Here is a 12,716-nt window from a genome sequence, read left to right on the forward strand (position 1 = left end):
CCCGCATTTGTAAAATCGTGAATTGGAATTTACGTTTTAAAATTAAATTTATGTACTGCACATATATTAATATGTAGTTAAATGACCAGATTGGCTAATGTATCGAATACGGCGAGCAATAAACTCCCCACCCCTTCTATTTCGCAAGTAATTAAACGGGGATGTTCAAAAATGAACGCCGATATGAAATTTATCGAATTTTAAAACCGCCGCCCCTCGCTCGTCCCTCAAACAACACCGTACGGTTAATTAAAATTGCCCGCCGGTATTGGTAAAATTATACGTTGAGAGTAAAACTCGAATTACCCAGATACGTACAAGAACATTTCCCGTTGGTTTGACTGCAATGGGGACAAACAGGGAACCGGGAACAATCTCCTAGGTCCAGTCACGTTATACACAAATGTCTTCTAATCTAATCTTCATTCGGAGTGCCTACCCCAAGGCGATTTGCATTCAAGTCGTGGGAGACGGAGTTCGCGCACACGACTGACAAAACGGTTAAAAAATTGACACCATTTTAGTCTTCCGCTTTTTCGATTGATTTTTCTCTGTCGATGCGGTTCAGATACCGGCAGTACCCGGATATTTCCAGAATTCTTCATCACTACGCAAAGCTAACTCATGAAGTTACGGTCCAGAATGTTCATTTAAAGCTCTCCTGGTAGCAAAACTTATAGGAGCTCCTGAGGTATCATAATTTAAAACTAACTTTGGTTTAACGTTTCTCTGCAGTTTCCGGTTCCACTACATTTCTCAACCAAACCTAATCAAATCAAAAACTTTTAAAGTTTAAGGCCACGGTTAGAGGCATATTAAGTGTGACGATGATGATTTCATGTCGTCAACCATTTTGTCAGTATTTTGGGAAGATCCAAGCAGCATCAAACAGGAATACCCAGGGTGTAAAAGGTAAAACCCTCTCCCTGCAAGGGAAATGGCGGACGCTTTCGCGGCGATGATAATCCCGCAGCCGTACAAACGAAATTGACCTGTTTGGAGGTTATTGAAAATGTTCGAAAACAAAACCTATTAAAACTCCTAATCGGTCGATTACCCGAGCTAATTATGCGGCAAAAGCTATCAAAGTTGGGGCCCACTGACAAAACCGGAGGGTTTATAACTATGATTTCCCTCGTTACCGGCCGAAACAAAGGGGCCAATTTGTTTTTCAACTAGGTGGAGCGAAAGTTGATCGATGAGACGAAAACGATATGTCAAAGGAAACGACGTAAAACAGAACGCCATCTTTTGTTCGCGTCTCAAATTATTCGCGACGTTCGGGGTCATCAATCAGCCGTTATAATTAATTAACGTCTCCGTATCTATACGGATTTCGGGTACAGTCTCGTCAGAATTATATCGTCGGGCTGTATTATTTCTTTACCTGAGTCACTGCATTCTTAGCTAGTACACACGACGCTCATTTAACGTCTTTGCTTATTAACGCAGTGTGTTTTTTTTTTTGCTTTTGTAGCCGAATCTAAAAAGGACCACTGCAACAAGACGGTCGACATTTATGAGGACGTGGCTAGTCCCGAAGTGACTGCCGAAAATTTCGGCAAGCCTATGACTTGCTCGTACCGTTTCCGGTCGTTCCGGGGTACGCCGAAGGATTGGATTTTACGGATTAAGTTCAACAAGTTTAAAGTCGGCAACCTATTAAACGGCAGCCATTGCGAGGGAGGGTACATGCAGGTAAGTCCTCTATTTTTGTATTTATTTTCTTGTTATGACGATCAGCTTAGGACGATTTTCGTTTATGTTCTTTTTTAATCTATTTATAGCACAAAAATAATCATCGGTAAATTCCTAAAGTTAAATTACAATGAACAATGATAGAAAAGAACAAAACTGTAGGTATAAAATGTCTAATTCATTGATAAGTCCATTTAAAAATGGTAAACGCACAAAGTTGAGATGGCGATTTCTTGTGAAGTGATGAAGTGAGTCCACACAATTTTAATCAGTTTAATTAATTAGTTTGATAGAATTTCTTGCGGCGCGGAAGCATCCTTCGCCCCCCCCCTCCGCATCGGAATTTGCAGAGACATTTTTCACGATTTCAAATTAACTTGACATCTCGATTCACCCGTCTCTCGCTTCCTAGCAACGCGATTAATTACGCGACGCGCGTGAGGAAAATGTCCCTTAATGAACACATACACATACCCACAGCCTCCCTTCGACGCGCCTCGCACGCATCAATCCAACACCCGTTTAATTTGACTCTGACTCTGGTCTCTCTCTCTCTCTCTCTCTCTCTCTCTCTCTCTCTCTCTCTCTCTCTCTCTCTCTCTCTCTCTCTCTCTCTCTCTCTCTCTCTCTCAATATATATGTATATATATCAGTAAATCAACGCCTTGTATTACTTATACGTCGCCTAATTTATTCAAAGGCGAGCTTTCCCCCGTCACCCGCGTCCACCCCCCTTAGCGGAAAAACGATGATGAATGGATCGTCGAGCGACGGCCCGAAATTGATGGGGCTAATTAAAGTTAAAACACTCGCCAAATTCAACAGCGTCCGGGTGAGGGGGGAGCGATGCTCGAATCTCACGTATGTCAGATTTTGCCTTAAATTTGTTCCCGGTGTGTCACATTCAGTTTCTTGGGTAATCCCATTCAGAAATCACTTAGGTCAGGTGTTAAATTGGTTTATTACAATAAATTTAATAGATGTACGGACTACATTTCACACAAAATGTGACCTCCTTGCTGAATATGTGAAATCGTTGCGACGAAACTGTCTACAACAATTAGTTCACACCTACATCTGAAATATATATCAGGTAGGTTGGATTTTGTGTTAAATTTGTCGTTACTTCTTGCATCGGTTAAATTCTGTGTTAAACACACAGTCGCATTACAAAATGGGTTTAAATCCATACATATGCTTTAAAAGTGCCGCATCAAACACAAATGCTTGAATGTGTTAATAATATATTATGCAACAAGTGCGGTAAATGGCATTTGACTCACGAGTTTATTTGACACGAGCGGAGCGAGTGTTTAATAAACGAGTGAGTTGAAAAATTTACCGCAGTGAATGTATTCGTATTGTTTCGCAAACGTATACCCAAAAACTAAAGGTCATAGATTGATTGTTAAATGCCCTTTACCGCACTGGTTGCACAATATGTCTTACAAAATGTGTTTATTCTTGGATACCTTATATTTGAACATTCACAAAATTTCATTCACGAAATTTGTATGACGTAGATTAGATTTTTTAAATTAAATTTCGTTTATATGTTCCTTGTACGTCGCTTGTACGTAACGTAAGTCAGGTTACCGTCTCACGATCCGAATCCGTATAGAGTTCTGTATTTTCCACGAGCGTCGCAGCCGTTCTAACGATCGAAACGAATGCATAAATACTTATGCGCTTAGCTTTAGTTGAATATATAATGATCTTCGTTGGTCGCGACGTACACCATCATTATATTTGAATTAATCTCTGGATACTTTCGTAGAGACGTAGACAAGGTCGCGTAGATTCGAAAATATTAAGCGATAACTTATCTAAATGTCTTGCGTTTGATAATAAAAAGAATAACCAATTTGGCAAAACTGCCATGTGATAGTATATTATACAACAAGTACGGTAAACGGCATTTGACTCACGAGTGAGATAAAGAGTTTACCAAAGGTGTTGCATACTATACTTTTTCTACGACCGTATCGAAAAAATCAGAATTTAACAAATTAAAAGTAATAACAGATTATTGGATTACTAAATTTCGTACCATTAAAACAACATTTTTACCAGTTGCCATTAAACCTACTAGTTTATGGTTCCTACCGGTTCTGCTATTGTTGTCTCTCTTCAACTGTGTACGTTAGACAGAGAGAGATGTATTATTGGATATGTCCATACATGGAATAAACACAATTTCAAAACTTTATGTTGTTTATTTAACTTTTCAATTGATCATTAAGTAGTTTATTTAAAGAAAAAGACTGTAGTTGGAAGGAAAATCATCCAATGATAGAGCTGTTAAGAGGATTACATTTTTAAGGTCTTATTAGCAAAAAACAGCAGGTGCTAACCTTCAATTTTGTTAAGACATGGATATTTAAAAATGGTACAATTGGTCTTGGCAAGATATTAATATAAAAACTGTAAAAACCACTAAAGTTCTTGCGAATGGTACGTAAAATTTCTGTGGGAAACTTTTATAAATGTCGCTTTACTTACCGACTACTTCACTAGATTTTAATTGTAGCTTATAGCACGCAGTATTTAAATTGTCTGATATATTGCATACCATTTTTCTGTGCATTAGTTTTTAAGTACATTTTTGCAATACGACAGCAATACATTCACTGACATGACCGTCAGAATTGACAAACGTCAAAATTCAAACCGTGCGGTAAAATCTCCGAAAACATCCGATTGCCCCTAAACTCGTGCGGTAAATTCCAGGAAATCACCGAAGTGGCTGGGATCCGTGGAAAAAAAAACTGACGTGGTAAAGTGACGCTTCTTCTTCTTCTTCTTCTTTTTCTTTTAATTGCCATAAGTATATGTAATATATTAATAAATTTTCTTAATAACTAGAGAGCCGTTTTCCAGTGACGGGTATACATTAAAAATATGCTTCTATGATAGTAGTTATTTTACCTGAACATTTTCTGGGATAATGACGCAATTTTTGGGATAAACTGCGAACCGCGTGCTGAGCTTATAATTTTGGCTTTTCAATTTCGGTCGACGGTCCGTATCGCACGAGATTACTCGTTCGAACGACGTATTTATAGGGGGTAGAAAACAAAAACCACCCTGAAAGTTTAACTGTACCGTTTGATAATAACGCGAAAAACGATGCCAGCAAATGGGGCTCCTTTTGATACCAACGAAATCCATTAGCGGCTTCTATTCAGGAGTCCCGCCGACGGGAAACTTGCAAACATTTTGCATCCCCCACCCTCGAGCCGGCCCCGTTGTACGCCGTAGAGCAGAAACTGAAAGTTAACGGCTGAGATTGAAAGCAAGCTTTTTTCTTAGCACTTTGCTTGTCCGATTCGCATTGCAAAATTCAACGACATTAGAATAACGCCACAATGACGTCATAGGGTCGTCCTGGTTTATTTTCAACGTTATGTTATTACAAGTTCAAAAAATAAATCTGAATTTTGTCCAACGTACAGATTTAGTGCACACGGTTTGAAGTCAGACATTAAGGTTAGGACAACGTCAAAATCGCGTTTAACCGACGTTCTGAAGATGTGACTTATTAATCTGTCTCTGACAACATTGTCACACGCGATGAATTGAATCCCCATCACCGTCAAACGTACGGGGTTTATAGTGGATAGCTTTACGCCAAGCGTTGATTTCTTAAAAATCGCGTTATTTCGTTGTCGCGAACACGTTGTTAATCCGTTCCTCTCGTTTTAACTCAAACTGTTACAACTTTCTTTGGGAGAAATTGTTTCGGTGGTAAAATTAGCCGCGGCGAAAAACAAACGCGTATGTGAGGCGGCGGGGGTTCGGGAATCGAATGCCGATTCCAAAAGGCAACCGTCAAAGCGAAAGAAAATGGAGCGGCGGGATTTTTATTCAGAGTTAAACATATTTTTGCTTTTGGCACAAAAGGCGGGCGGATCGAAAACACGACAAAAAAAAACCGCCGGCAACAATGCCGCCCCCGCGCTTGATATATTACCCTCCGGGGGTTTGGGTTCAAACGCCATATTACTTTTTGCCGTGGTGGTCGAGAATTCCTTTAATATTTTGCCCGACGTAGCGTACGCTTTTTAATCGTCGTTCTTGTTTTATTTTTAGCAAAATAAAGAAACGGTTCGTATTGCCATAACCTCAAACAGGTGACGGCTCGTGACAAGCGACACGGGCAGTGACGGTGCAACAATTGTTTGAAGGTTTCGCCGAAATCAAGAACATTTTTCTAACCTAAAACATATTTATAGAGAGCGTTGATCTTTTCAGGTTGCTGTGTCTAGACGTGGAAGGCGGAGTAAAACAGCCATATTAATGAAAGTTCTTTAGAACCAATGATTTATTATTATTTATACCATCAATAAATTTAATACATACATGACAAAGTCTGGATGGGTCTTGCGTGGCGGAGTCTTTGGGGCCTGCGGCGGGGCGCGGGTTCAGTCTCCTGTTACGTATTATGTTAACGACGCGTTATCGATTCGCATAGCAACAAAGGTTCTCGTTATCGACGGCGAGAAGAATGAAAGCACTCGAATTCCCGGTGCACGATTCTTTGAGTTTCCCTTTTGCCGTCGTTAGGGGGCTCCTCTCTAAAAACGGGTCATTAGTCTTCTGCTGTTTCCTAGCGTCGCTCGCGGCCGTTTTATGCAAAGTATCGGCGACCGTTTTCGGTGCATGGAGTGGAGAGATCTTGCGCGGCGCGCGGTGTCGCTGTCCAGATACGTTTAGAATCACACCGTGGAATTATTGAAAATCATTTTTTTTTTGAAAATATTGTTTGGTATTTAACTAATTATTGTAACCTATAACAAATCAAGTTTAATTAATTAAATAATAATATAAATTTTAATAAGATAATTATGTAATAATTAATAAATGTATCAAAAATTAGATGAATTAATGTAACTAACGGAATTAATTAATTATTAATTATTTAATAATATTATCAATTATTAATCCTTGATTTAAATTAAATATGTTAATGAAATGACTGCGCCAATTATGTATCTTAATTACATTAAATAAATATATTAAAACCGCAATTATAAATATTTTGTTATTTTGGACGTAGAATAATTTATTTAAAAAAAAGTTAATTTTAGTAAGCTTATTTTAATTTTCTTGCAATTTCTTTTATTCGTTTTAATATTTCTAAATTTTTCAATTTAAATTTAATTAATTTCTTTCTTTCTTCTTTGTGCATTTTTTTTGTCGTCGTTTCTTTTTTTAATTGTGATTTCAATTTTAAGTTGTAACTACTTATATTGTTTGAACATTTATGGGACACCCTATGTAGGAAAGGCTTCCGCCGGGGCAATAAAGTTGTTTTAACAAACGCGCCAGGCCAGACAGGCGCTGATACTAGATAAGCGCGTAGCGCGGAGTCTAGGCAATATTGGTGCCGCGCACTTCCATTGTGACATTTATTTCGCCACGTCGCAGTCTCCATTATAAAAGAGATGAAAGCGTTAATAAATCACGGACGGTTAGTCAAAGCAGCGAAACGACGCGTTTCGTATAAGTTTCGATTAGTATCTGGTACGTTTTTTTTTTACGAAAATTCGTACAGTCCGTTTGAACTGACGCTGTCACTTCCGGCACTTACAAACAGTGATCTCGATGCAAAGCGTAATACGCGGCCCACGGTGGGCCACGGACAGCTCAAACTATTGAAATGAGCCCATAATACATTTCGTACAATGAAAAATGTTTTTCGTTTATTGGAACAAATTGCACTTTGCGGCAAATCGATCAAGGTTTTAAACCAAAATATTTTTTGTCCGCCATCTTAAAATCCAAGATGGCATTTAAATTCAAAGTTGATTTGTAACAGAGATCCTTTTATTTTTATATTTTTAGAAACTTTTTAACCTTTTTTAGTTACTAGAAAAGCCCACCCACCACACACAATGTTAATTAAGATGGCAGCTTAGCGGAGATCAAAATGAACGGTTTTACTTTGTTTCATCTATCTATTCGGTTTTTTGCAACAATTAAACTAAAACTTGGCTGTTTTTAGAATTTAAAAATCATCGATTTCGATAAAAACTTTGTTTGAGCCCGTCAACATAAAGTATTAATATAAGAAACTTTATTGTCGTTCTGGAGCGACCAGAGGGAGGTTCGTCATCTTGGAACAGCTCTACCACATATAATTTTTTTTTCTCAAATTATATTCACCATATGCCGCTGGCAACATTTAAGGTGTTTTGCAGCACTGGATTCCATTTTTTAAACAAAATCTTATGCAAATTCTTTGTTCAATTTTTATTACAGCAGAAAATCACCGAGCATACAAAATACGTTTAACGCTTCTGTATTACAAAAACATATGTTATGGACATGTGTACCAACATAACAAAAAAAATCGAAAATCGAATGTAGGTAGCAAGTCCAACTAATTCACCTTACTTTTTGAACACACCTCGTATATTGAGGGCAAACGGAGGGTCCTAAATATTTTAAAAAAATGTTTTTCACTGTTAACCATGGTTAAATTGAGTATTCTTTTAAAGCTAAGACAGAATCAAATCATTCGGTGTAACGCTGTTTATCTCTGCAAGGAACATTTTCTTAAATAAATGTTCACATCTCCAAATAATGTTCTCAAAAAAATTGATGTAACGATATGACTTTTTTTATATCGTCAGATAGTCAAATAAAACTCCAATAACCTAGTGAAAACCGCATTTTAATATCTTTATCCAAACCTATAATATGATTAAAACAACTTAAAGGCTCTAAAAACTTTTGGATTTTGAGAAAAATGACAGAAGTGAAAAATATTAGTTAAATATGCATACATATTTACACATATTAGCACTTTTATTTATTTATTATTTAAATAATACCACCGAGAAAATCGTTATGATTATTAATTTTTTCGAAGATACTTTAAAAAGTGATATTACTATAAATTTTATGTTTTACAAATATTGTTATATGAATGATTTTAATATGAATTATATCGGTAAATATGGTAATCAAACAACGAGAACACCCCATTCTAAAATTTATAGGAATAAACAAGAGAAAGACAACAATTCCCAATACTGGTCGTCTTTCTTTATTGTAAAATTTCCAGTTGCGATCGAGTTCATTGCTTTCACAGGCGTACAAACGTCGAGGAAACGGGGAAAGCAACTGACTTAACAAACGATCTGTATAAATTATCTCGCAACAAGGTCTTGGGAGTGGAATTCCATCGTCGCGGGCTCGTTAACCCCCATTTGTAAAATTCGACCATTGATTTAGGACCTGCGGGATGCCCGATGACGAGAACACTAAACTATTTCGAATTCGGGTAAAGGGGTTTGGTGGTTGGGGAAGAAAGGGGGGCTAGTAAAACGTAATATTTCTACGTGACTGTCTGTTTGCGAAGTTGGGAATTAATGGCGGCGCAGAACGCGCGCCGACCAGCATACTAGCAACTAATGCCGTAATAATTATAATCCTCCGTCGGGGCCGGTCGTGTTTACGTCCCCGCGAAATTTGATAAAGGTCGGGCGTTTAACGCAAGTCGGCGTTTTCCTTCACGGGAAAGTCCCGATCACTTCCGAGCGTCTGTTAGCGTACATTGTGAAGCGATGAGATTCGAGACTGGCGGCGAGGCTGCTAACAACGAGCTGAAAAACGCAAAGAAAGCGAAGATGAATACTTTTTATAAAACTTCTGGATTCCTCCTGCGTCGGTTTTTGTTGAGTCGAACCAACTAACGTTTCGCCAATCATCCTGTGTCTTCTTCAGATCTTGACTAAAACTCAGGAGGAATCCCGAAGTTTTATAAAAAGTATTACAGTAGAATGTGGAAGCTTTTTTGAAAAATTAAAGCGAAAATGAAATTCTTCTAAAGTTAAACCAGAATTATAGTGCTTTTACAACCGACCCTGTGATTAACTTTGCTTACTGTTTATTACTCCAAAACCGCAACCCCTTATAGAACAACCTGTCGAGCAGACCCTTACCTGTAACCATTCCATTCTACCTACACTAACAAGCGGAATATAAGTATTTTTCAATTTTTTTCGCCAAGCAATTTTCCAAACATGTATATAAAAAAATTAGTACAAAGTAACAATTTATTACGTTCTGTCACTTGTTTTTATTCCTGCTCCTATTTCTTATTCTGAATTTCTTACAAAATTGTAAAAATTCAAAACAACTTGTTTAGCATCCGAAGACAAATGGATTCCTTTTTTTATTTGCTGGGGTAGTTCGTCTTCTAAATTGTCATTAGGTTCGACTACCATCTCCACTTCGTCTTCAAATTCCGCGTTGTTTTCCATGTCTTCTTCTATCAGAGGAACATCTGCTTCATTCCACGGTCTCATCATTTTAAAGAGTTAAAAAACAGGAACCTCCAAAAAATTGTGTTGTTTAATTGTAAGATTCTACCTTTATCTACCGCGAATATAAGCTATGATCTTAAAAAAGACTGTTCGAAGAACTGTGCAGATGACACAAAAATAAAAGAAGAAGACATCAGGCACACAAGACAAAAATGATTATTTTCAAACTTGCCTGTAAGATAAATAGATTACAGGTACTTGAATTACCTTACCTTTTGAACTACCCAGTGAAAACAGCATCGCACAGTGAAATACCTCCGTAATATATAGGAACAAATTGCAATTTAAATTAGGCTCTTAAGAACCTGATCACCTGATGTTAAAATAAACGCTTCTACTATCCCGCAGCATCAATGCTTAATCAAGGTTCTTTTGCCCACAATTACGACGACGGCAATAAAAATCAGGGGCGGATTCGTTTTTTTTTGTTTAATTAGGTGAGCATAATCTTATTAAATTATACTAAGAAAAAAAAATTTCATTAAATATATAAATATTTCATATTAATAGCTAGGAATATCTATACATAATTACATTTTTATTCTAATGTCTAAATCTATTTGTGTTTTACTATCAGAGTCGTCATTGAGATTAATTATAATAGGATTTATGTATGGTTTTGTATAGAACGTAAGAGTCTTCAATTTTTATAATGCGCTGTACTGAATTGTTCCAGCTCTCAATTGGTATGTTATCAATTGCAGTTTTTTGTCAAATTTATAAGGGACTTAAAGTAGTAGTAACATTTTCTGCTCTGATCTTTGATTTTACTTGGTTCCGCAAATGCTCTATGCGGTTAAGCATGCAATGATATGGAGGAAGACGTATAACAGTATGCCCAGCATATATACTGTTTTTTAGTGCATATGAATTTAAGACTTTCAAAAATTGCGCTTTTTTATACCCGAATTCAAAAAATAAATATTATTTTCTAACAAATATTCCTGGATTTCAGTTTTTGAACTCGATGAGGCTGGTGCTCCATGACACTAACACTGTTATTGGGAATATTTTTTTAAAAATTGTTTTGAAACCAACTTTCAAAAGTTCGGCACTTGTATTCCAAGCTGGAATCTTTAATATTCTTTGCAGACCACAGAAAGCAGTTTTACAAATAACGATTTGTTAAATTTGGTTGAAATGTTGATCATCTCTTAAAATTTAACGCTAATAAGTCTTTAAATAATGTAAAGCTTCTTCGTTGGTCCCTAGGAGACACAGGCCTAGAAAGTTCTTTTATACAGCCAAATCCAAACGGGTGATCTGTATGGTTAGTTCCAGAGTTCTTTAACTTGTTTGTAGTAAATAAAACCAGGAGCATGTCAAATTTGGTCAAAATCAATGCTTACTATGCACTTTGCAGTTACAAGAAAACTGTTGGCAATAGCTATAGTTGTGCTCGACACCATACAATAATATACAGTTTAAGTTAACTTCAAACTGTGTTACTTTATACTTTTTTTCTCAACGGAATCAAATACAAACACTGTATGTAGATTAATTACATGAACTTGAAACTTGAACATTTTTGATGTATGTGAGACGCAGTTAAGGTTGGTTCTATTATTGGTACTAGCGATTTAGTATTAGTTTTTTTGTTATATATTAATTGTCTATTCTTGTGATTATTAATTATCACTCTGCCTTTCCTTGTAGTTACCAAATTATTGTATTGGTTTTTGCAGTTATAAAAACAGCGTAGCGAAGTATCGCGTAACTCCGGACCTCCGCCCCGCCAGTCGACTAAGTTAACTTGTTAAATTCTAACTGAAAGCGGCGTGTAGTTCAGCAGTTTTAGACAAAATCATCTATATTATATAAATTTAATTGGTAATTAAGTTTAAAAACAATTCCGGAAATTGGGAGTTTCGATCCGTTCCACTGAACTTTCGCGCGCGCCTGAACTTTTTTAATCAGCGAAATATTTCCGGAGTGGAGGGGGGGGGAAGCAGGAGCGTTGCGTACTGGAAGTGTCGGATTGTCGTCGAATCCTTTAGATTTCCGAACGGTTCCGTTTCGAAAATCCAAACTTTTTTTTTCTTGCTGTTGAAATGACGTAATATTAGGAAAAATAGCTTCAAATGTTTGGTATTGTCTCACTGGAATAATGACATGTTGCCACCGTCCCGCGGGTCAAATCAGCTACAGTGATTTACTTATTGTAATGTGAACTTAAGCATAACAACTAAGACATAATTAAAATGAATCCTGCTAACATTATAAACTTTTAAAAAAATAGTTTTGGGCCTTAGAACGTACTAGAGTAAACGTATGGCCCTAAGGCTGGCCGATCCCCACTACATAAGTCCCTATAATAAGCACTACCCGACCTTGCTTTCTACTAGCAGCTTTTTAAGGCTCTTCTCAGCCTTTCGTTTGGTCAATACCGATTCACGATAAAATTGGACAGCAGTTCTTCACTTGCATAAAAATAGAGTAAGACTTTATCTTTTTAAAAATTACATTGACTAACAGGCGAAGTTTGGGCAATGGCTACTTTACCTAATTTTTTGGTTAGGTTTTAATTTTATTCCTACAAGAATTTGAAATATATTTTCCAGTGTTGATGATTTCGTGAAAAATGTACCGTGGTGAAACAGTATTTAAAACATATTTTGTTTAAAATTTCTTTTTCTACATAAGCAAGCAAAGTTCTCACGAGAAAAAATCTTAAGACTACTG

At 36.8% G+C, this 12,716-nt stretch overlaps 1 protein-coding gene across 2 annotated transcripts in view; it reads left to right on the plus strand.

Annotated features, from left to right (window-relative positions):
- Positions 1-12,716, plus strand: part of LOC132698913 (uncharacterized) — a 157,518-nt gene that overhangs the window by 26,087 nt on the left and 118,715 nt on the right. For both annotated transcript variants that reach the window (XM_060665235.1, XM_060665236.1), the window contains exon 2: positions 1,478-1,698. In XM_060665235.1, the coding sequence (XP_060521218.1) occupies positions 1,478-1,698 (221 nt within the window). The remainder of the gene's footprint in view (positions 1-1,477; positions 1,699-12,716) is intronic.

The sequence above is a fragment of the Cylas formicarius genome, unplaced genomic scaffold, assembly GCF_029955315.1.
Source record: "Cylas formicarius isolate icCylForm1 unplaced genomic scaffold, icCylForm1.1 PGA_scaffold_3__17_contigs__length_32017465, whole genome shotgun sequence".
Classification (NCBI taxonomy): Eukaryota; Metazoa; Arthropoda; class Insecta; order Coleoptera; family Brentidae; genus Cylas; species Cylas formicarius.